At 46.0% G+C, this 24,327-nt stretch overlaps 4 protein-coding genes across 6 annotated transcripts; 3 read left to right on the top strand and 1 right to left on the bottom strand.

The window, feature by feature from the left end:
* The first annotated feature begins 383 nt into the window (after window positions 1-383).
* On the top strand, window positions 384-4,258 carry LOC117850206 (thioredoxin-like 2, chloroplastic). 2 transcript variants are annotated; one of them, XM_072292625.1, is made up of 4 exons: window positions 384-767; window positions 1,576-1,767; window positions 3,390-3,554; window positions 3,664-3,828. In XM_072292625.1, exons 1-4 carry the CDS (start codon window positions 579-581, stop codon window positions 3,736-3,738), a joined length of 621 nt encoding a protein of 206 aa, XP_072148726.1. In that variant the 5' UTR covers window positions 384-578; the 3' UTR covers window positions 3,739-3,828. The 2 variants fall into 2 exon arrangements, with proteins under 2 accessions (XP_072148726.1, XP_034587902.1); XM_034732011.2 differs by lacking the exon at window positions 3,664-3,828 and adding an exon at window positions 3,835-4,258 and having other exon boundaries at window positions 399-767.
* A 1,296-nt stretch (window positions 4,259-5,554) lies between these two features.
* LOC117850680 (uncharacterized) lies at window positions 5,555-8,065 on the bottom strand. 2 transcript variants are annotated; one of them, XM_034732541.2, is made up of 4 exons: window positions 7,606-8,065; window positions 6,736-7,509; window positions 6,281-6,636; window positions 5,555-6,052 (listed from the first exon to the last, which is right to left on the bottom strand). In XM_034732541.2, the coding sequence occupies exons 2-3, from the start codon at window positions 7,324-7,326 to the stop codon at window positions 6,295-6,297; spliced, it is 933 nt and encodes a 310-aa protein (XP_034588432.1). In that variant the 5' UTR covers window positions 7,327-7,509; window positions 7,606-8,065; the 3' UTR covers window positions 5,555-6,052; window positions 6,281-6,294. The 2 variants fall into 2 exon arrangements, with proteins under 2 accessions (XP_034588432.1, XP_072148386.1); XM_072292285.1 differs by having other exon boundaries at window positions 6,281-7,509.
* Window positions 8,066-10,372: 2,307 nt separating this feature from the next.
* On the top strand, window positions 10,373-15,757 carry LOC117850675 (probable beta-1,3-galactosyltransferase 12). The gene is made up of 7 exons (XM_034732534.2): window positions 10,373-10,935; window positions 13,322-13,471; window positions 13,574-13,656; window positions 13,742-13,841; window positions 14,256-14,369; window positions 14,803-14,942; window positions 15,182-15,757. The coding sequence occupies exons 1-7, from the start codon at window positions 10,496-10,498 to the stop codon at window positions 15,277-15,279; spliced, it is 1,125 nt and encodes a 374-aa protein (XP_034588425.1). The 5' UTR covers window positions 10,373-10,495; the 3' UTR covers window positions 15,280-15,757.
* Window positions 15,758-21,256: 5,499 nt separating this feature from the next.
* On the top strand, window positions 21,257-22,568 carry LOC117847120 (NDR1/HIN1-like protein 13). Its single transcript, XM_034728282.2, has one exon. The coding sequence runs from the start codon at window positions 21,388-21,390 to the stop codon at window positions 22,267-22,269; it is 882 nt and encodes a 293-aa protein (XP_034584173.1). The 5' UTR covers window positions 21,257-21,387; the 3' UTR covers window positions 22,270-22,568.
* The last annotated feature ends 1,759 nt before the right edge of the window (window positions 22,569-24,327 follow it).

Here is a 24,327-nt window from a genome sequence, read left to right as displayed (position 1 = left end):
ATGAAGGATGGAATAGCCCAAACTAACACTAGTTAATAATTATTTCCATATCTCTCCATCTACGTCCACATGAACCGGACGTACAGATTTTCTACAGTGCAATCTGCTCATCAAAATTTAAAAGTTGAAGTTTTCAACTTAGCACTAGGGTTTAAATTCTCAACTTATCGTTGGTACTTGTATTTTTTTTAAATTTATTTCAAAATTTAACCGGTAGGCGGTGCGGTAGTAGGCGTAGGATTGTTTGTGTTCGTAGAAGTGAGTGCGTGCGTGTCATTGTGAGTAAGCGTTGCGTCTGTACCTACCGTTTGATTCGGGGAAAAAAAAATCCCCATCCACGGCGACGCCATCCGTCAGCCAAGCCCCATCTCCACCACACCCTCCCCGCCCGCCCTCGACAAAGCAGCGGGGAGCGCAGCAGCGGCCAGGCCAGCGCTGACGCCTCACCGCTAGCTTCTCCGGTGATCGCTCACGCGGCACCGCCTCCCCGCGCCCTCCCCGCACCCGGATTTCCCCCGGCGCCGGCGCATAGAGCGGCGGCGGTCTAGCGGGGGCCCGGAGCGGGGCACCACCCCCCGATGGCCGACGCTCTCCTCCTCCCGCGCCGCTTCCTCACCCCGCCGTCCTCCGCCGCCCCCGCCTCCTCGTCGTCCGCCTCCTCGTCCGCGCCGTCTCGCTGGGCGCTCTCGTCGCCCGGCTCGCCGCGGCGGGCGCGCCTGGCGGCCGCTCACCCGCACCCGCGGCCCCGCCGGCTCGCTCGGCACAAGGTGCGCGCCCCTCTCGTTTCAGCAGGAACTGGCCTGGTTGCTCGTCGGCCCTGTGGAGCTGTGGCGCTCCTTAGGGTTTCTCGGCGGGTTTTTCCTCGCGCTGTGGTTGGGGGCGACTTCCTGTGCTAACGATGCGGAGGGCGGTTGCTTCGTTTTAGATTTATTGGTTGGTTGCGAGGCTCGTGGTTGCTGAAGTGCTTTGAATTTCGGCTCTGGATTAGAGGGTATACATGCATCGACTTTGGTGCATCATGCGACTCTGTGCCATTTAGAATGAACGAGCAAAATCCTAGGTGAATTTCACGGCTTGTTCTGTTCCATCAAGGTTTCGGTGCTCATTGAGAACTTGTTCATGAGGCAAATTCACTAAATTGTCAAATTACACCTGCTCGTTGTCTTTGTTTTGGATTTGGAGTGCCTGGTGTTTAGGTCTGAATTTACTATGTTTCTAATGCTATGGTATGTGAAATGGAAATGTGTAGCAGTGCCTAATTACAAGCCTTGTACTATGCGAATTCCATGGTGAATTGGTGCTTGCTTGATTTTGGTTTTAACCAGTGCATTATGTGATGCCTTTTTTGTTTTTTCCCTCGCCACAGTTTGTCTAAGTAGTCCAGCAAGATGTGTGTGATTATTCAGATTTTCAAGTTGTCAATTGTGCTATATTTTATTTGCATTGTGCAATTATTGCTTGGTTGAACCTGTATATTTCTTAAAAAAGGCTTGCCTGCTGTGTTTAGCCATGAGGGATGTTGTCTTGGTTTATGTTGCAGGGTGTTTGATGGTTTTGTCATGTTGGCTATTCCAGGTTTATGCAGCAGACCCAGAGAGTGGCGCCGGTGAGCAACCACAATGGTGGGAGAAAAATGTTGGGCCAAACATGATTGACATCCACTCCACAGTGGAGTTCTTAGATGCACTGAGAGATGCTGGAGACAGGCTTGTTATTGTTGAGTTCTACGGAACCTGGTGTGGTTCATGCCGGGCACTCTTTCCAAGGGTAATGTCATTAATCGTGAATGTAACTACTGGATGTTTAATTTGTCTTGCCTGAAAGTATTTCTTATTCCTAATGTGTTCCTCACATAGTTAATTCTGACTTTAAGCCGTTACACTGCTCATCTCATTTAGGATGTACTCCCTCCGTTCCTGTTTATAAGGCGCACACACATATCAAGATTCAAAGTTTCCAATCTTTGACCAATAATTTAGCCAACATTTTTTTTATTTTGTAATGTAAATTTGACATGGTTGGATTTGTAATCAAATGTACTCTCCAATGACTATAAGTTTATAACCATAAACAATATAATATAAGATAAATAAATGGTCAAAGTCTATTTTAGGAGACCGTGCCATGTCACACCGCGCCTTATAAACAGGAACGGAGGGAGTACACAGTTAAATATTATTTTTAAAATAATGTAGCTCGTTTAAAGCATGTGAAAGCATTAATTTGGTGTGATAAGATTAGGAAAGCACTAATTGTCAGAAGTTTGCATGGTCCCATCATCCCGTGGAGATTGGAGCCATTTATTTTTTGGACAACACTGGACATTTAATATGCTCTCTCAAGTTTTATGAAGGAATTAACACTTGAGAAGCTGCCTGAAAAATCCAATGGAACTGAAAGATATTTAAGACCTTTTGTCTTTGCTACAACCCCTATTTCCAGCACATCATCATTGGCCATCTAACCTAATTAGGTGTACTGTGGATTTGTGTCCATGCAACTGGTTTGACCTCTGCATTGACCTATGGTCTGGCTATCAACTCTTCAGCACCTAACTACTTTGCACTCGAGAATTCTGTACTTTTGTAGTCTATGGCTGTAACTCTGAGTTGATTAGATGCCTTTGGAGTTTGGAGGATTACTAACAACTGACAGTGTTTACAACAACAACAACAAAGCCTTTTATTCTCAAGTCAGTTGATGTAGGCTTGAGATGAAACCCAGCAAGAGCCTCAGGAAGTGCATAAAAAAAGAGGTAGCAGTAGTGCAGTAGTAACAATAATAGCAAAAGGTGATCCATAGTCCATACCTTAGGTCGTGTTTTGGGCACACAGATTGCTGATTTCCAAGTGCCCTCCCAAAGATTGTTCTTTGGGTATATCCCATGTGTATCTCTGCTACTAATACACATGCCACTGTTTGGTAGGGCAGCATTTTGCGCCGTATCACATCACAGGTCCGGTTGCTGTCTTAGAACTCACCCTTTAGCTTCTGCACCTTGTTTGTCGCAGAGGATGCCAGAGGCTTCATGCCATTCCATCCACCCTGTCAGGATGCCTTTGATTATATGGCTAAAAACCTTCAGCTCCAAAGTTTGTCTCCACAACTCCAGTCTCCTATCAACCCTGTCCGATTCCCATCAGCTAGTACCACATTGTTAGCAAAGAACATACACCAAGTGATAGCCACTTACAGTGTTTGATCGTGCTATATATTTGTGCACTTTTAGTAAATCGATATTGGAGATGTTTTAATTTCTTGAATGTTTTTTTCTTTACCTACTTGTTATTCTAACAGTGTATATTCATTTACAATGCCATCTGATCTTCTTGTAGTTTTTATACTTTATCAAATCTGTTCTAATTTTGATGCTCTTGCAATCAAACCAGCTCTGCCGGTCAGCTTTGGAGAATCCTGATATATTGTTTCTAAAAGTAAATTTTGATGAAAACAAACCTATGTGCAAACGACTGAATGTCAAAGTCCTTCCTTTCTTCCATTTTTACCGTGGAGCTGATGGGCTACTGGAGGCTTTCTCCTGTTCCTTAGCTAAGGTATGAGCACCTCACCTGTTGCTGCATGATATTGTTTGAGATAAGAGGTTTCCTCACACATTTCGGTGGCTTTTGTTAATGTGACTTTTCATGTTTTGTGATTTAGTAGATACAATCCCCTACGATCTTTTCCATCTCGAAAGCTGTGCAAGAACATGAACTGCACTTTATTTCGAATTTCTGAACAAGCCCTCTCCACATTGCAACAGTTTAGTTGGAAATCATTCTGATTGTATTACTTGTGTGGATGTTTACACCTAACCCCATATTACATTTGCAGTTTCAAAAGCTGAAGGATGCCATTGCAATTCACAACACTGCTCGTTGCAGCATTGGCCCACCCGTTGGCGTTGGGTATGTTGATTTGTTGGATAGTGCGAGCCAACAGGAGAAACCTGCGGAAGCTAGCCCACGGTAGATTCTACAACATGGGTTCCCCACCATCCATCACTTCTATATCGTCCTGCTCATTTACCCCCACTATTGTTCTTACCCTAATCAGCTCAGGAGAATCTTTGGATTCCCCGGTTCACGAATCAGATGTTGTATGGATTATTGTTTCGCACTCTTGAAAGGGAAAATGTGTATTATAGCATGCGAAACTTTTCCCTTTCTTGGACAGAAGAACCATAGAGTTGTACATCATTTTAGGGGAAGATGCCACGAAGAATTAAGCGCCAATGCGGGCTGTTTTCTGTAGCCAATTCATTGCTTTTGGGCATGTCTCCACCCTTAACATATTGTACTTTACTGTATTCCTGAATGTTCTTCTGGTTTGAGTGCTATCAGTCTATCACATTCACATGACATCAAGTTCTTGGCCAAAGGCAAACAGCAATGGCTTGCCTGAACTGAAGATAATACCCTAGCGACTTCTCCAAGGGACCTGGAATCTGCTGATCCCGTTAGTCGTCTGATGATGCTGATTCACATGTCATTATCAACTCCCTCAGGAGACGGCTGGGTGCTAGTTTCCGTGAGCCATTGATGACCTACTGTTACACAGTCTAGCATGAACCGGCTGCTGTAGCCGCTAGGTACATGCATGTAAGCCATGAGTGCGGCCGATAGAATCAGAAATGAATACACCGCTACGACCCCCTGGTGCTGCTACTGCCATTGCCATGAATGGTTCAGTCATATTTGTGGCACAAGTCATGGATTCATCTAGGCCACCAATGTCAACTGAGCGAAGCTGCTAGGAAAATTTGCTTTGAATTAATCATCGGCTTACGTTTCAAAAAATTAATCATCGGCTTTAATGTTGATCGGTGCAGTGCCTGTTAAAATTGACCTACGCCGAATCGTTTTCTAATTATTGGCTGACATGTGGGTTCATATACTTGGATAGTTGGATGCCAAGATACGGGTATACGGCAATGAAAGTAGTATGCCTAAATAACGGTGAAAATAACATACCTCATCACTGAAAATGTTCTTTTTACCTGATGCAAATGAAACCACGTATAGGATCGGAAAACGTCCTGATTTCCAACGCTGAGTTTCTTTCTTTTTCTCTAAAAGGTATTTTGCTTCTTTTTATTTTCATTGACTTTAGCATATATTTGTTATTGAGCTATATATTTTTTTTCATGTTATTAATATGTACTCTATGATGCAAACTATTTGTTGTTGTACCTAATTTATTTGAGAAATGAAGAAAACTAGTTTCACGTGTGAATTTCCAGTGGGTTTACTGTTTAATTCAAATATAGTTAGATTATTTGTACTCGGTATTCAAAAGTCCACATGTGAGTTGCTTCATTTTTTTCTAAAAAAAAGCTTCATATTGCGCATGTAGCTCTGAAAAAAAACATTGAAAATTTGGTAAATAATCCGAATTAAATGGTTCACCATATGACACACCCCCAATAGTTTATACTCTTCATGTCTTATGTATGCACCTTCTAGAATGCCATTATTATTTGAATGAACACAGTGTTCAGCATCTTCGTCATATTCGATAGTGATGTAGGATAAGATGGCATGCTAGTCAGAGAGGAACATAGAATCTTCCAAGTGATCATTCATTGCTGTAATGTACTTATATTTTCAAACTCTTCAGATTGCTCAGTGGGATCTACTCGTTAACGTTGTCATAAGTCTTCACAGACAACAAGGTCATTTTCAATTTTCTTTACATCCATGCATAATTCTTTTGCATGTTCATATTTTTTTCTTACAGGTCTCTTATGTAAAGTGACTGTACTGTTACCAGTAGAGTCTCGTCAGGATACCATTCAAAATTGAAGATCCTCACAAGTTTTTTCTTCGTTACTCCATTGACCTCCACATTCAGCTCAAGAATCAATGGTAGCAACTCAATCTCCTTGAACATGTCCATATTTTGGTCTTCTTAAAAACCACAAAATTCAACCTGATACCCATTTCAACCGAAGGATCAAAGAAGCTTAGGATGTCTCTATCCTTGACTGCATCACACCCTTGACACTCTTGATAACAGATTCCTTCAGGAAATTATCATCACATCTGCTAGTCTGCAGTATTAATATCAGAGAGATCACATCTATTGTCTTTCAGAAATAATATGCCTTGTTAAATAATGCTCAATTCGTTTTTAATATAAGTAGCACAAAATTAACTCAAAAGCATGTCAAATCTATCACTACATTAGCGTAAACATAATTTACTCATAAATCATGCATGGTGTGTTTATTTTTAGCTCCGTTTTATTCATAAATCATGCATGAAAAGTATATCTATACCTTAATTTGTAACGTTAAGGTGGTGGCTCACTGGCTCTGTTGCCCGTGTCCATGGCTGTAATCCTGACGTCCCCTATCTCCTTAAGGCACTCAAGTATACCAACTACAGCATCCATGGAATTGCACCCTGACCTTACCACTATCTTCAGGTGAAGTTCTTGTGATATTTCCTCTGTTGTTGCTCTATCAATATTGACTTCAATCTCTTCACCGGAAACAAAGTCTCGATCAACTCCATTGTTGCAGTGGCGCTGCAATTCTACTAGCATTCTGTTCCTCTCCTCCAGCTCAGACACTCTAGACTTGAGGGTGTTCAAGTAGTCCCTTGCTCTGATCAGTATTGATGCCTTATCTTTCTGCCATGTCAAAACAATGCAACCGTTTCTTTCAGAAAAGGTTTGATCAGCTAGTTGATGAACGGGGAAGATGATGAATTGATCTGAGTGCTTAAGTACCTTGGGTGAAGGGGGCAGCACTGTCGTGAGGGCCTTGAAGCTGTCGTTGAGCTTCTCGCGCCGCTTGCGCTCCGACAATACGTGCTGCAGCTGGCTGCAGTTGTTGCTTCGAGCGGGCGGCGCAACTGCCATCTCCATCTGGCGGCAGTGCCGCCATTGGGCAAGCCTGACCATGTGCATCCGTGCCAAGGCTGACATGGACGCCTTGATCGCCCTCTGCCCGCCGGAGCCCGGCGGCTTGGGCTGCTTCTTCGTGGTGAGGTGGCGGCTGTACGGCATGAACGCGCCGGCGCCGCCGCAATGGCTGTTCTTGCGCTGCGCGTGTTCCTGATGAGATTCTTGGCACCTGAATTGTTCCATATTCTGGATCGTGTCGTCAAGGTTGCCGTAGCTGTGGCCATAGTGGTGGTGGTCGCCGAAGGTGACTGGGGAGAGCGGTATGTCCTTCAGGGAGGAGACCTCCGGCGTGTGGCGGCGAGAGATGGTGCTGCTCCCCGGCATGAGCGACGAGGCCTCGTCGGGACTCCCGGAGAACGAGCGGAACGCCGACGACGGCGCCTCGGCGTGTCGTCCGTGCTCCTCCATGCCCATCAGCAAGTAGATCTGCGCACCCACCGTGGCAGCAACACATGCAGCATGCAAGCGCGATTAATTTCATGCAGTAGAAAGTTATCAGCTGATGCGACTAGGAGCGCGATCATTGCCTGTTGAAGCTGCTCCTCCACTTGGTAGCTGATCGGCAGGTCCTGCAGCTTCGATCCGCAGCTGAGCTCACTGAAGAAGCAGAATCACCGGAAAAGAGTGATCATGGTGTATATATATGGCCTTGACAGTCAGATAAACAATACTGTACTCGCCAGTCGTTCGTACCTAGCTGCGTCGCCATGGCCAATTCCGCCGCCCTGCAACGCGGGCCAGCTGCCGCAACCGTCCATGGCGAGTTCGATCGCCGGCCGGCCGGGCGGCCACCGGTACCTTATCGATCGATCCACCTATACTATTGGCCCTGCGCGCGGCGAGGAAAAGATACTGAGATGACTAGTGGTGAGAGATCCTCGCACAGAAAAGTCGCCTACAAATAGGCCGCGCGCGCCGCTCCGCAGGGCGCAGGCTAGCTATTACGTGGAAGCTTCAGGCCGGAGAATTAACTCGGTGGAGCGACGTGAGCACGCCGCTGCATTGCGTTGCTCTTGTTCGCGCACGCAGCCGGCCGGTCTACTGCTAAGAAGGCCGGCTAGCTTAGCTCTGGAGGTGGCGTGTTGACCGCCGGCGCCCGCGCTGTCCTCTTGTTATATCTGCTAGCCGACGGCCAGCATGGCGAGATAGTGATCTTGCTATACGGGCTACGAAGATTGCTGGCCGATCTCCGGCCCGTTCGGCGCGGTTGATGATGTGCGACTTTGTCGCGTCTGGTCAGCAAACTCAGAGCGATGCCAAGTTCAACACTGTTCAGATGTTCAATTTTTTTTTTTTTTTGAAAACCAGATGGTCCAAGTTGTGCCAGGACATATAGAGAGATGTCAGCCTAGTGGACCGCTACCTGCATGCAAGAGAGCCAGGCAAGAGCATTACGATGGTCATCTTCAAGCTCAATACATCTCTAACTATAAGATGAAACAACCCTCTAGTACAAATGTACAATCTTGTACTACAGTGATCGACCAGTACGTGCTGCTGCAGTTGTAACGAATCACTTTTGCCGACGCACCGAGCTCTTGCACCGGTCTCAAAGTGGGCCCTCTCGCTCGCCCACAAACTTGTCCTCGCCCTCGCCCTCGCCCCCGGCCCCTAGTCCATCTCTACGACTTTCCCGGGAGAGATAGGGAGATGGTGTTGAAGATGATTGTTTGTCTATTATTTTTTCTTCATGATGCCTCACACGTCTATGAGAAAACTTAATGAACCTCATAGTATCAGGTACAAAGCTTAATTTTGGACGGCAGAATGAGAGTACTACTGATATTCAGTTGCATGAGATTAATCTGATGAGAAAATTGCTTCAACAACATTAATCAAATAAGTAGACTTGGACTTAGAACATCCTATCCAAGCAGGAGGCTAGGGAGTGTAAAGGCGGTGGAAGGACAGGTATCACAAGAATATTGTCGTCGTCTGGTATCCGGTTTTTTTCCCTCCAGTTGACGCATCTTTATTTTCGTCCTATGGCCTCCTTGCCCATTGTAGACCGATACATGGTGGGAATAATGACTTTTCCATGACGCTGGAGTCTGCAAGTGGCGTATTACCGTTAGCCATTATAAATGAATGGTACTACCGTTAGCCATTCTTTCACATGTCACTATCTATTAATACACCTTCAATGGTACTTTGTCACAGTGAACTATTGATGACTTGCTGGGGTTTACAGCTAAACATGAGCCGGCTGCTTAAGGTCAATGTTAGAGATAAACATGATCCAACACATGCATGTAAGCCTAATAAATTCTCCGTCGCCCCAAAACCCACTCAGCCTGACTAAAAACATCCTCGCCCCTAGACTAAAGGATTAGTTGGCTTTTAGGAGTTTTGCACCATAAGGAATCGGTGCTCGTAAACTAAGAGAGTGAGGGGTGAATTCAGAACATCAATTGAAACTTTGAACCCAGAATCATCCTGATTGAATACAACAAATTTTAGATACATAACTCGAGTAAATTGAAACTTTAATATGAATAGGAAATTATAAAATTTTAACTTGAGCGTCAATATTTGCATGCAAATTGCACGTGAATTTCCACCAAATTGAGCAGTTAGGGTTTAGGCTGGTTGTAACTTGTAAGGAGCTTGACTTCAATCTCGCGCCAATTAAGGATATACTCTGATTGAGTGATTGTATCTTGTAAAATATGGACAGGAGGATTTGAACCTTCCCAGGTGAAGTCACATATCGTTTTACCGTTAATATTGCAATCAATCAACATGTCATTGTATTCCAAGCATTTCTAGCATCCAAACTTTCATACACTTACTCTCTACATGAAAATAAAACTTAATTTGGACTAGCATACTTCCCACTATCATAAATATAAGTTTATCTATGAATATTTGCTAGTAAAAGTTTAAAAAATTTAGATGTTGATGGTCAAATTGAAAAAATAACTTAGAACAAACCTAAATAATAAGAGGAAGTGTAGTTTAACATATATAGATGCAGTGAATAGCACATTACTCCCTCTGCTGCTGAACTTCTCTTCCTTTGATCAAGTTTATAGAGAACTACAGTAGCCTCTACAACACAAATTAGTTTCATTATATCCACCATTTAATATGTATTTCTAGTGAGCATTTGGTGTTTGATATTTGATATTGTAGTTATAAATATATTTAGTTTTCAAAATAAATTATAAATATATTTTTCTGATCGAAGATAAAGACATTTGACTTGTGATAAAATTAAAACAACCTCTCTTCCAAACCAAAGTACGGTCTAAATGCGTAGGTGACTTTTTTGCAAAGTGATTTTTTTGGGGGGGGAATCATGAGTTTTAAAGGAGTTCTGCATTGGTTTCAAATGAGAAATGGGCCTAATGCTGCAACCTTGACACAAAGACAGTCAAATGAGGTCAAATCACTGCTCAGTCAAAAGGCTTAGCACAGTAGAAGTAAAGTGTGGCTATCATATTAAGCAAAGCTTAAACCCAAAGCAATGTCGCTCGGACAGTCAGATCAGATCAAACCAACCTCAACCTCCTCTGCTTCCGACCTCTCCCTCCCCGCTCCGTCTCCCTCCTTCTAGAACCTTCTAGAAGCGACCGCAGCAATGCCGCTCCACCACCCCAAGCACCGCCACCACGACGACGACCTCCTCCCCTACCGCCGCTCCGACGACGAGGCCAAGCCGCGCCGCCCCTACACCCCCACTTTCCCCTCCTCCTCCCCGGGCTCCGCCAACCGCCTGCTCGTCCTCTTCGCCGCGACCTGCCTCATCCTCGCCGCCGCCTCCTTCGCCTTCGCCGTCTCCGCCAGCCGTGGCCGCCCGCCCCCGCCGCAGCCGCCTCCCGCCGTCGCCTTCCGCTGCGGCCCCGCCGAGGACTCGCTCCGATCCTTCCTAGCGTCCTCCTCGTCTGGCCGCAACTACTCCGCTGGCGACAGGGAGAAGGTGCTCGCCGTCGTGGGCGTCCACACCGAGCACGGATCCGCCGCACGCCGCGCCGCGCTGCGGGCCACCTGGTTCCCGCCCAACCCCGAAGGCATCGTAAGGTTCCGCACACTCCCATAAGCTAGCTACCTTCTCCATTCCTTGCTGCTTGGATCTGGGTAGATTCATGATCTATGTCGATGCTGCTCGTGCCATGCTTGTACTAGAAGCTTTTAGCTGCGTGTGCGTGTCGAGCTGATACCACGATGGGATCTGATAAAACGTTGCTTCCGGGCTATTACTTGTATTTCTCCTCTGCAGGTTTCTAGTAGCCTAGATCACTGCATTCAGTTCCAATTGCGAATGCTCACTCTCTGGAACCTGAAAAACGGATGATTCTAGGATTGTAGCTGCTGCAAACGCAGGACATGTACTTTTCGATAGAGCAGTTCAGGGCAAGTCGCTGAGTCTTACTAATTGGGGATATTCGGTGGCGGCCACTCGTATAATCTTACTTCTCGCGGGTCGCGAATGATCGCTAACATGACATCCACTGCAAGCGGTTATGGCATCCTATCAAATATAGCAGAAATGAGCAAATCAGCATGACAACTTCAGATAGCAATACAAATTTGTTTCCATCATGTGGCTCACACTAATAAATTAATATTCACATATTAGAACTGGAATTAGTTTGCAATGAAATTTTAGCCGTTTCTGAAGGAAGAGGAGTGCAGATTGTTGTATACCAAGTGTCATGGATGCATAGCAGAGAGTATACATCAAGACTCACTCACTGAAGTAGATTTGATATCTCTATTGGTCCACTGTTCAAATGATCATTTCTCATTCAAAGCAGATCACATATGAGAATTTTCTTTTTCATTAGATTGGTAGCTTGTTTGTAGGGAAGATACACTAGCTACTTTAGTTCTTTGGACCTTTAAGTGGTGCAGTGTGTATAATGGAATGAAATCGGGCAAGAGAAAAGGAGGCTAACATTCTTTATTATGCCGATTATAAGACGATTTCTTGACGCAGCTTGTTTACATTTTACAGTCTAGTGTCAACATAGTAAGCACGAATGTAATTCACTGTTTTGAGGCTTTGCAATGTAGACACAAAAAGGCAAGGTGATTCGCTACGAAGCTAGTAATGTACACAAGTTGCATGGTTATTTTGCTTGTTGTGGACTAGGAGACTGTTTGTGTAGGGCGGGGATATGGAACCAAATAGATTGGCCTCTTCGAAATTTTATAATGTTCTCTGTTTTATGTTTTGTACCCGTTTGGTTTAAAATGAACATTTTTATCGTTTTGTCCAAGTTGCATTCAGATGCATCCTGTGTTTCTTGCGCAATAATGCATACATAATGAAGTGTTATGATACAGTATATGCTTTTCCATGCACAAGCAGAGAGGCCTCTTGGATGAGACATAAAATTAGAATCTATGATAAGCTTCATTAACTGTTCATTCATTTCTCATGGATAAACTGTACTTGAACTACTATGAAAGAACATTACCAAATTATTGTATTCTATGTATCACATTACCAGAACCAGATTAAGACGCTGGTGTACAAATTTTTGCTCATAAAAGAAAAGTTGTAATTAGGTCTCAGTATGCCCTCAATTAAATGAACCCCTAAATCTATTTGGACCTCATCATATGTGACCCATTATTGTAATATGGTTGAAGTGGGGCAGAGTTCCTTACAGCTATTAGTTTCATTTAAATTTTCATGTCGACGGATCTTGAAGTTGATATTACAAAGTGATCTAGAAATTGAGGATTGGAGGTGCAAAACAATTAAAGATCTGTAATGTTTTCTACATCAACTTTGTAATGATATACTCCCTCCTCCTTTTGTAAGGTGCACAGGCAACCCAAGATTCAATTTATCTTTGTCTGAAACTTAGTATTTGAATTTCTAGATTATAAAATTCGATATCATTGGATTCATTTGAAAGCACTTTCATACTATGTCAATTTTATGGTCATGAACATTGTAATGTATGAGATATCAACGGTCAAAGTGTGGCCTTTGAGACTGACTGGGTCAAACTTCGCCTTACATTTTGAGGAGGGAGTATTTGATTATATAGTTACACATGCATGTAGCTCCCACTGTGACTACAATCCTCCTCTCAAATAATTTACCTGGACATCCATGTCCTGAATTTTCTCTTTATTTAGTTTTTTAAATCAGATGCCAAATCCGAGTCGGATTCCAGACTTGTGCCCATGTGGAGGTTTTTCTTTTTTCCGTTGCCAAATCAGACTCTAAGATCTGAGTCAGATTCTGACACTCATCTTATGTCCATTTAATGCTGCGAAGATCTATAACCCAACCATGTCGACCCGCTACTCTCTCTTGTTAAGGCCATTCATTGGCTAAACGGATTAATAGGAAAAATATTTTTTCAATTTTCAACCTTTTAAGATGCCAGTAACATGTTGAACCTTGTTTGGGCTTACTTTGCCCCTTTTCTCTGCTATGTTGCAGTTTGGAACATGGAACTGGTTTAACTTTTAGGTTTGTGACTGGGCGGCCCAAGGACAAACAAAAAATGGAAGATCTTCAGAAAGAGGCAGACATGCATCATGACTTCTTGTTTATTGATGCTGATGAGGATACAAAGCCGCCACAGAAGATGTAAGCTTGTATAAGCTCTTGACCATTGTATTTGTACAACTGTACATAAAACTAACATGTGATTAATTTCATCTATCCTGATTTTGATTACCCATGTGCCAGGTTAGCATTTTTCAAAGCAGCTTATCATATGTTTGACGCAGAATTCTATGTTAAAGCTGATGATGATATCTATCTGCGCGCAGGTGAAGTCAGTGTATATGTTCAACAGTTACTGTTTGTCTGTTTCTTTGATCCATTACATGACTCCTTTTCATACTTCTGAGACAGATAGACTTGCTGCTCTTCTTGCAAAAGAAAGACCTCAGCACCGGACTTACGTTGGTTGCATGAAGAAGGGACCAGTGGTCAATGATCCGAATATGAAATGGTCAGTTCAAATTATGAGACATGTTTCTTCTAAATTTATTGAGATACTTCTCTTTACAAATGAACCGGTCAGTTCAAGTTCTAGGACATATGTTGCTTCTAAATTAATTGACATACATCTCTTTTTGTAAATGCAACTGTTATGAAATACTGAATTCGCTATCGCCAAATTATGCCAATACCCATGGCATGTACAGATACCATCTTGGCCATGAAGTCTTTGACGACTCTATTCAGTGATCATGTCTGTTAATAATTTGTAGATTTTAGTACTGCACTGGTTTTAGTCTACAGTTGGAGTCCTTTTGTGTTCAGTATCCTTGCCTGTTGGCTTAGAACATCAATTCATCAGTAGTTTTTCCAAATTAACTTCATAGTTGTTTCTTGATGCAAAAGCTTCTGCCTGAAATTGCAGGTATGAAAGTTCATGGGAGTTGTTAGGTAATGAGTACTTTGTGCACGCATCTGGTTCGCTGTATGCTCTTTCTTCTGAGGTGGTTGAAGCTGTAGCGACTGCAAAGAGTGAAAGGTTTGTCAGTTATAATTTTGTTGGCCTTTCTTTTCAACCCAAACATGGAAAATCATTATCCACACATTGCATGCATCCAAGAAACTCATGTCGATGATTTGTATGCATGAACTGCACTTAGACAATGCGAAGGTACACCTGACTTTTACTTTTTGCATGTCTTCTTGAAATAATTCAATTGATCTGTCTTTTCTCGTGAAACATTCTAGTGCGCATGTAAGTTTAAGATATGCAGAGTATACCCGAATTTCCATACTTTACAATAGTAGGGGAGTTGCTTCATGTTATGAGCACCAAATGAACTGTAGGATCACGACAATAAGGCATGCACAGAATATTGATTTGTCCCATCTTTTTTTGTATATTACATTTTTCCTTGCTTTTTCTTTCTTGTATTTTCCAAAAAGTCATTATCCCCTTTGTGCTATCCCAGCTTAAGGATGTTTGATTATGAAGACGTTACCATTGGCGCATGGATGCTTACCATGAATGTAAAGCATGAAGACAACCGTGCAATGTGTGATCCAACATGCACACCCACCTCCATTGCTGTGTGGGATAAGAAATGTTCAGGTATATCTGCACAAACCACCTGTCTCGGAATCTTAGTGATACTCTGGGGGTAAATGCATGTCAAAAGCTGGATTGATTTTTCTATGGAATATTACTGTTTGTAGTACCTGCAAAATGCCTTAGTAAACATGAAGGTATCGATTGCTATTGAAGTATTAACCTGATGCCATTTCTTTCGCCTCAAGCACATGCATGGAAATTTCAACATATGTTAAAAGGTGTTCATTATTCAATTCCAGGTTCGTGTAACATCACTGACAAAATACAGCAGCTTCACAACACCACTTTGTGCTCAAAAAGCCCAACATTGCCGCCTGAGGTCGAGGAGGAAGAGTAGAACTGCATGGATTTCCGGCCCTTAAAACTTGAAAAGGACTGATGCTTATATGTGGTGCTGAAAGCTTGCTAATTGGAACAATCGGATTCTGCTGTTCCGTTAGTGGCTTTGATCCAACAGCAACCTTTTTTTGCCGGAGAGCTCCTGAAGAAGCATATATAGGCATCACACAACACCGTAGTGTTTTTGAGTGTATACCCCCTGATTGATGGATGTAGATTCAGTGATGTACTTTACACCAATCGCTGGGGCGGCATTTCTCCCCGTCCTGTCGCACCGAGGGAGCGGGCTGCAGGCTGACATCAATTTCGTGTTGTCAATGTATAGATAAGAGCACACATGCCATGCCTCTGTGATTCCCGTTATGTGCGTTACTGATCAGACGGTTAATATCACTTGATTCCTGATGTATACCCTGTTGTACCATCCATTTGTCTACTACTACATGAAAATAAAATAAAATCCGAGTTGATGGTGATGGCAGCACGCTTATACTTCGCTGTATACAATTGCTCATCGCTGCAACTGAGCACAGAGTTGATTCTTCCTCTCCCACGGCCTACTCTAAGCACGTCAACGTGAAACCTACGTCATTTGTGTATTCCTAAAGTTTTCACGTCAACAATGTAGAGAAATCCGTAATGTTATTGGTGCTGTGCTTTTGTGTGCTACTAGGACAGTAGACATCAGTAGTATAATTTGGTGGACTCCTGCGTTTGCCATATCCTAGGGGCTAGCGTTACGTGTCGGCTTGGACGGCTCAACAACCGGGCGTCGATTTCTTGACGTGATGACCCTGGTGCGTCATTCTCTTTGACGGTTGGGCCTGCAGCTTGAGTATACTAAAGCTTAATTCCGATCTACGAGGAGACGATGGGATTCAAAGTTTGGAATACTCATTGTTGCCACTCGCTAGTCGCTACGGGGTTGTTATCCAGCATCCATCTGGCCCTGCTCCAGAGAACAAGATGAAACGATGCGTGTGCGGGGGACGTAGCCGCAGAGAGTTCCCACCGGCGAGGTAGTAGCGCGGCTTCGCGGTCGGTCCAAAAGCTGGCAGCCGCATCGCGCTGCGGGAGTGAGACAACAGACAAGTCCAGGCCCCAGGGATTTTATGCAATGACGATCGGGCGCCTCACGCTTTTGCACTCGCCCCGCAGCTCTCAGCAGGTAAATCACTTTGCCGTGAGCCCGTGACTTGAAATAACGCCTGTTCCTCTGGGGGAAAAAAACTGGTAAGACAATATGGGCCAGAAATGGTTGCACGCCAACGAAAACAAAACGTGACCTCAACTCCCTGTGCACGCCTGCACAGCATGGCACACAGGGGACGGGCACCCTGGGGGCCTTGGGTGGGCGCCCCTGCCGGAGTCAACGCGCGCGTGAACGGGCAACAGGACGAGGAGGAGCCGTGTGCGGGCTGCCGCCGCGTGAGATCTGTCGGTGTCGGTGCGCCTGCGCCCACACCAACCGCCGCCCGGCCGGTTCGGTACGCCAACGCACGGCTCCGGAAGCCGGAGCACGGAGACGGAGGGGAGCAGAGCAAAAGCAAGCGCGTGGCGCGGGGCCCCGTCCGTGTCCGGCCGCCGTGGTGCCGCGCCGCTGCTGCTGGCATGCTGCTGCTGTGCCGCGCGTACAGGGCAAACGAACGAACGAACGAACGAACGCGGATTCATCGGCCCATCACCACCTGACGCGTACGTCTCGGTCGGCCCCCATCGATCGCACGCACGCAAGCACGGCTTGGCTCCGCGCCGCGCCCCTTTAATTCGAGATCGCTTGTCGGACCGGAGCTCCAGGCAAAGGCATGGGGGGCTACTACGAGCTACTGCCATCCTAGTTAACCAACTCATCCGCGGCAGCTCGCACACCGTGTAGGGCCGGCCATTCCTCAAACATCGCGCGAAACTTCCTTACCATCTCTCCTACGCAGCATATCGGATGCAATCACTTTATAGTAACTCATAATCCCGGTTGATATTACCAACTGGGATTAAAGTCTTCAGAGATTTTAGTCCGGGTTCGTAACACCAACTGTGACTAAAGAATCACCTTCAACCGGGACTAAATGTGTCTTCACGAAGTATAAAATTTAGACATGGGATTAAAGTCCTCTTCTCAAATCGATCGAAGGTCGTTTTTCATGTAGTGGGTGAACAGACCCGGAGCTTGCCATCACCTAGCTGGCTAGCTAACACCTTTTCTCAAATCTCAAGCGCGTAACGTAACCGTGTGCCTACTCTAACATCCAGGGGGTTCCGCACGTCCACCGCAGTTCGGGTACCACGTCCTTCTCACGCTGATCGACCTCGCTTGATAACGATATATATGTTGAGGAAACCAGAATCGTGCTCAATGCATGATTGGCGCGTCATCGAGTTGGTCAGTTAGTTAGTTAGTTAGTTTCGTGGTAGTGGTCAGTAACCATTTTACGTATTATTAATAATAAAGCTCTTAGCTACCTCGTGAGGTATACCTAGCTAGCAGCTCTAGGTAACACGATGCCCCGCTGGCTGTCGCCTGCAATTAGGCGCATTATTATTTATCTGGTAAGGAGCATTCCACGCTATGACACACTGACTCTCATAGATTAGACTGAATTGAGCAACCTCTGGTACTATATAGGACTATAGGAGTATCCGTGCATGTGTGCGTCTGATGCTAGCTATTTGCTCGTTTTTTTAAAAAAAAAAATACGCATGAAGTGCTGCTTAACCGATTCATGCGCATCGTCAGCTCGTATGTGTCGGTGCAAGGTGTTAGTTGGAGGGCACCAGTATATAATACATGTGGGTGTGGGGTACATGTATGCCGTATTATTCCTCCACAATGGGGAAGGTTTATATTTTGACTCACTAATTTGTACTTGATCGGAATATACGTGTTGTGCTGTACCAACGGTGCCAAACTGGTAGTCGTGTTCAGGTTCCAACAAAATCAAACAAATAATGAGGGTAGCGATCGGTGCCATGTTTTCCATTATTCAAAAAAAAAGGAAAAAAAAATAATGTCCAACGTTTCAAAATGGGGTCAAAAAGACTGCCTGACAAATGAATGCCAATAACCACGGGCAGGCAATACTTATTTGAAGACATATATTTACAATATCTGGAGAATTGGTGGTCTAATTGCAAGTTGCTGCTGCTACGATCGTGATTATGAATATTTGAAGAAAATTGTGGTTCAGAAAAAGAAAGGTTCACTGATGTAACCCCCGAACTTGATTACGTCAAAAGAAAAATTAACTGCCCGAGTAATCAATCCACAGCATCCAGAGTGATGTCGATGTTTGCATAAGCAGTTCACCGTCTGAAAATCTTACACAGCCCAGGTGGCCAGGTGTACCAGTCGAGGTGGATCAGCAGACAGCAGGCCATGGAGTTTGGATGATTGGATATACCATGTCTACAGTGAACACCACATGCGGTGCATCGCAAGGCAACAAATTCTGCCTCGATGATCAGTTCCGGCTCCAGGTGCAAGGGACAAGGACGGAATTGGAATGAAGCCACCAGTGGTATACGGCAAGCACATGTACACGTACTCTGTAATTCTGTATTCTTCTCTGAGAATTATTGATGCGCTCAGCTTATTTGGTTGCGAACATGGACATGGATACGCGCTTGTTTATCAGCCGAAACTTAACTGCCACATGATCAGCCAGCAATTGGATTCGGGGATAATTAGAGAAGCTTACTAGTGACACAACCTCTGTTTTTGTCCAGGCTCCCTAAAATAGCCTAATAGGCGAATTTGATCTCTACCCCAGTACCGGTACAATACAACTAGTCAACACAGCTATACCTTCTGCTCGCTGCTTGTGTAGCTCAAGTAAACTAGGCCATGTCACCCCCTCGTTCTCTGTTGAGCCGCTAGTGAAACTGAGCATATTGCCACGCGTGCCGGCCGGCAGCACGCCGGATGATCAGCCCTGCCCTGCCGTCTCACCTCACATGCGCCGCACATGCAACATTCCTCGTCCAGTTTCTCACGGCGCGTGGTCAGAAGCCTTTCAGTGTCAGGCCCGCGGTTCCCGCGCGGTGTTCCTCCAGACTGGGCTCCGGAGGCAATGCAAGCAAGGTCACCGGCAGCCGGCTTGGTCATCAGCTGCATTCTCCCATATGGCATGTGCATTCTCCCATAAGTTTTGACCGACCCACCGACGAGAGCGGGCCGGGACGGAAGCAGAACAAGGCTTCCGAAATCCGATCCTGACGGGTTATATGCTAAAACGATAGGATGAACGATGATGCAGGCACGCATGTGTCGAGCATGTTCTTCCTGGAGCCCGGGAGCTGTAGGGCATGGCAGTTGGCGCCTTGACGGGGCCTCCCGCAACCATTTTGCGCGCGTTCCAAGCTCGTGTGAATTTCACAAAAATTACTAGCTTCGTGTGTCTACGAGCTAGTAGAATTTGAGCCCAATCATTAACTTCTGCTTGGCGGCACTTGACCACTTTTGGAAGCCAGAGGAAGATTATCGATCTCGATCGATCGATCATGTGATGTTGCAATCCCTCCCTAATGCTATCGCCGGACACGGCCGCTGCCAGGGTGGGCGCCCACTACGACCTGGCTATAGCTAAGCTGTTTCTTTTTAGATAAGAGACCATTGCTGGTCCGGCTTTACTAGAAAGCATAGTTTTACGGGGATACCAGTTTACAATGTTCAGAGCCATTACAGATAAACGGACAGACAACTAAGACTTTAGCCAACCCACTCTATTCCTCACTCTAAGCAAAATAAGCAGCGTAACAGATTGTTCCAGGACTATCATAAAGCAAAATAAGCAAGATAAAGGTTGGTTGGGTTGGATTCGGCCTGTTTCCAGGCGGGGGGAGCTCGCCGAGGCGGCGGCGGTGGCCGGAGCCGCACGACACCGCCAGCGGGGACGCGCCGTCGTGCCAATTATTTGCTGCCCGCCCGGCTCAGCATGCACGCTCCTCCTCCTAATACTCCACTCCTGCTAATCACAGGTTGGAAATCGCGAGGCTCCTCAGCCCTCACCCACAAAATCTGCAACCGCCCAGCCCAGCTGTTGCCGTGCCGTCTCGTACATGAATTTTGGAAGCTAGTATATTTTGAGAGTAAACATGAACAGGAAAACAGGATCGTTAATGCGCCAACAGACAGTGTATGGCCTGATTTGGAGCTAATGGGACAATGGAACAGACGGGGTTAATGATTTGCGTGTTTTGATTGCTGGTACATGTCTCTGCCAGATGCTGAGGGATAAGAAGAAACCTTGAGCGTAACGACAGCCCAAAATTAACTTCCCGAAAGCGGCGCAGGACGCCGGAGTCAAAAGGCCATCGGGTATTTAACTAATCTCAGTCACTCTGCTCTGGTGATTAAGCTGCAAATGAGGAACACATGGGGTGCAGAGGAAGTTGCGTCAGTAGAGTATAAGTGGGAACGGTCACATGAACCCTGCACGACGACTAGGAATTGTAGAGACGGTGGGTGCTTTGCTAGTGCTAAAAACTATATTTGCAATGCTGCACGTCGTTGTTCTTCAGCTGCTGCTGCATGCATTTTTTTTTCAACAATTTCTATCTGCACAACCTTTTACAAGCAGGAGACACAAAGTTTCTTGGGTGCCATTTCTGAATTCTGACTTAATGGGAGGGTTAAAAACACCTAGCATTAATAGGTTGGAGAAAATAAGTTGCATATTGAAGTCTTTTCTTTTTTAAGAAAAAGTTAATCCAATGCCAGATAGAGAAGTGCAATGTCACGGCAACACATTCGCCCAGGCAATGCAGCAGAGTACACACAAAAGAAGGTGCAGAAGTCACCAGTAATTGGCCCACTAATAACCCAGCAAATTAAGTAAAGGATTAGGGGGCAATGGGGCCAGTTAGCAAAGGAACAGTAAATCATTAGGTGAGGTCGAGCTATCGATCGCGCGTAAGGGTGGGTGGTGACGCGTCGCTCTCCTTCTCTCTCCTCTCTCCCCCTTATTAGATCTCGCCGCGTCCATTCAAGAACTCCACAGGACCACCACCAAGCCGCAGCCCGCAGCAGCACCACCACCAGCCGGGGCCGTCGATCCAATTTCCAAAGCCAGCCACCGCGCCTTCAGTGCTGTCTGCCACGGCGGCGCCAATGGCCGACCGCGTCTACCCCGCCGCCAAGCCCAACCCGCCCCCGGCGGCGGCCGCGGCTGCCAACGGCGGCGGCGCGCCGGCGTCGTTCCCGGCGCCCAAGCCGCAGATGTACCAGCGGCCCATCTACCGGCCGCAGGCCCCGGCCAAGCGCCGGCGCGGGCGGTCCTGCCGGTGCAGCTTCTGCTGCTGCTTCTGCTGGGCGCTGCTGGTGGTGATCCTCCTGGCGCTCGTCGCCGCCGCGGCGGGCGGCGCCTTCTACCTCCTGTACCGCCCGCAGCACCCTTCCTTCACCGTCTCCTCCGTCCGCCTCACCGCGCTCAACCTCACCTCCTCCGCCACCGCGCCCGTGCTCAGCGACGCCATCACGCTCACCGTCACCGCCAGGAACCCCAACAAGAAGATCGTCTACGTCTACGGCGACTTCACCCTCTCCGCGGCCACCTCCGCCAACGCCCTCCCGCTGGGCAGCGGCACGGTGCCCGGGTTCACGCACGCCGCCGGCAACACCACGGTGCTCACCGCCACCATCGCCTCCACCGCGGCGACCGTGGACCCCACCGCCGCCGGCGACGTGAAGAAGTCGGGCGGGTTCTCGGTGGTCCTGGACGCCGACACGACCGCCGGCGCCCGGGTGGGCAGCATCAAGACGAAGAAGATCGGCATCCAGGTGCACTGCGAGGGCATCAAGGTGACCCCGCCGCCCCCGCCCCCGCCGGCGCCGAAGAAGGCCAAGGGCAGCAAGAACAGCACCGTCGCCCTCGCGCCGGCGCCGGCCCCGTCCGACGCCGACGCGACGACGACGGGCGCGACGACGGTGAGCACCGCGGCGCACTCGTGCAAGGTCAGAGTCCGCGTCAAGATCTGGAAGTGGACTTTCTAGGTACGGACAGGGGAAACGTTAGGGGCCGGAGCGCAAGAAATTTTCAGTAAAGGTTTTTTTTCGCTTTAATATACGTACTGCGATAATTTATTTATCATTATTATATTGGAGCAGACGAGCAGTCAGTACCCAGTAGGAACCCATCCATGCGTGCGTCGCGTCGGTGTAAATTCCCCCAGGCATCCTTTCCTTTTTCTTTTCTTGAAACATATTTTTTCTGCCATTGAGTAGTGGGTGTATAATTGGAGATCTGATATTGTACACTGTATAATTCGAATGAATTTATTTTAAGTTTGCAAGTGGGCGGTACTTGTTGAGCTGTAGTTGCGGTAGCAATGGTACCAGATTACGCGCACCATTTACGTCCCGGCTCCGGCGGGATCTGAAATTGTAGGGATTCCAGAGGGACAGTATTTACTTTATTTATTATCACGATTGTGGAAACGTTGAGTTCTAATTCTAAGAACGATCAACTCCAGTAATAACTCTACTCGAAGTCCCTATAACTCTACTCGAAGTCCCTACTTTATTGAGTAGAAGCTGCACCAACCTCCCGCGGCTTTTGTAACGGTAGGTGGGAACCACATGTATTTTGAAACTTTAGTAATACATTTTTCCTGTCTAATCATTTTTTATGGGACCGTCTGAATACTTCACAATATGTATGTATACCATTACAGTACCTATTATGATAGCCAGTGATGAACTGTATATACTCATCACGGGGGCAAAGGCAGGGAAAAGGCCGAGGAGGTGTCGGTAAAAGCGAGCCCGTTTGAACACTCGTGTCGCTCACTCGTTATGTGATCATCAAGCGCTAAAGAAGGCGGCACTTTGGTGGCAGCGCATGATTAATCCAGCCGTGAGATGCGCCCTGCCGCCCTGCCGGCGACGGAATTAGGGAGGGCACGTCGGCCAGGCCATGTGACGGACAGCTAGCGAGCAAGCGAGGTAAGGAGGCGGGGGATTTGTTTGTTTTCTCTAATCCCGCCTCGCCGTCGCCGGCGCGCCGTGACGTGCGGGGCAGTGCCCCCTCACGCACAGCTGTCTGCACTCTGTACTACAGTAATTGTAGGGGCTTTGTAGTACTGGCGCGGAAGTGATGGCCCGGTTTGCTTAATTAATTGATTGATCGAGTGCTGGAGGGGTTAATTAGTAAAGTGACGCGATTAAAAGGTCAACACGAAATGATTAAAGCGCGGGTGGTGCGGGGCCCGCTCGTCTCTGGCCCCGGCCAGCCCAGGATCCAGCACGGACTCACTGACACGCTAGCACACGGGAGGCGACTTGGGCGTCCTCTCGGGTGCGACTAGTTATCACCGGTGACAAATTCGCTATTTATCATCTAAAGAATGGAACGCATGCACCTTGCAGGAGAAAACCATACGAAAGAATAAAAGGTTCTGTATGCATGCAAGCAAAATACAATATTAATGATATCATCCATATGCATGCACTTTTGAAATTAAAAAAGTCATAAATCATAAATTGAGCATTCAAATTAAATTCCGATTGCACCACTGTGTTTCTACGGTAGGAGCTTTAAAACGAGATCACACTCGATTGTGTTTGGATGAATTTTTAAAATATGAAATATTAAATTTGATTACAGCGAACAAACAATAAGAACAAATAATTGTAATACGAAAAAACAATAGGATGAACAAATGATTATAAACAGCGAATGAAATACTAAACATCGGGACGATTGCATGATGCAAATAAAATAGACGTATAGTAGTGTATTGTAAATAAAAGATTGAAATTTTGATTGTGTAAGATAAAATAGTAGAAAAAATATTATACTAGTCGAACAAGTTATATAAACTTACGTAACAAAAATAAATACACCTGAAACAAATTATACGAAGTCATAGAACAAAATAGTAGTACACATCGAGCATGTTATATGAATGCACAGAATAAAAGATTTATATACCTTGAATAAATTGCAGGAACTTATAGAACAAATATTTATACACTAGAACAAATTATATGAACTATACTTGAGATAAATATATTATGGACATATAACGGTATTTTAATCCATGAGTCTAC

This window comes from Setaria viridis, chromosome 3 (assembly GCF_005286985.2).
Source record: "Setaria viridis chromosome 3, Setaria_viridis_v4.0, whole genome shotgun sequence".
NCBI classification, from domain to species: Eukaryota; Viridiplantae; Streptophyta; class Magnoliopsida; order Poales; family Poaceae; genus Setaria; species Setaria viridis.
Note: the sequence above shows the minus strand (reverse complement) of the source record. Positions and strands in the feature narration are given on the sequence as shown.

What these genes read in the sequence shown, in the direction of transcription:
- LOC117850206 (XM_034732011.2), top strand. Translation starts at nt 579, where the DNA reads ATGGCCGACGCTCTCCTCCTCCCGCGCCGCTTCCTCACCCCGCCGTCC. An exon ending in GCCGGGCACTCTTTCCAAGG is followed by an intron (nt 1,768 to 3,389) that starts GTAATGTCATTA and finishes CAATCAAACCAG; the next exon opens with CTCTGCCGGTCAGCTTTGGA. An exon ending in TCTCCTGTTCCTTAGCTAAG is followed by an intron (nt 3,555 to 3,834) that starts GTATGAGCACCT and finishes TTACATTTGCAG; the next exon opens with TTTCAAAAGCTGAAGGATGC.
- LOC117850680 (XM_072292285.1), bottom strand. Translation starts at nt 7,326, where the DNA reads ATGGGCATGGAGGAGCACGGACGACACGCCGAGGCGCCGTCGTCGGCG.
- LOC117850675 (XM_034732534.2), top strand. Translation starts at nt 10,496, where the DNA reads ATGCCGCTCCACCACCCCAAGCACCGCCACCACGACGACGACCTCCTC. An exon ending in TGATATCTATCTGCGCGCAG is followed by an intron (nt 13,657 to 13,741) that starts GTGAAGTCAGTG and finishes CTTCTGAGACAG; the next exon opens with ATAGACTTGCTGCTCTTCTT. An exon ending in GCGACTGCAAAGAGTGAAAG is followed by an intron (nt 14,370 to 14,802) that starts GTTTGTCAGTTA and finishes GTGCTATCCCAG; the next exon opens with CTTAAGGATGTTTGATTATG.
- LOC117847120 (XM_034728282.2), top strand. Translation starts at nt 21,388, where the DNA reads ATGGCCGACCGCGTCTACCCCGCCGCCAAGCCCAACCCGCCCCCGGCG.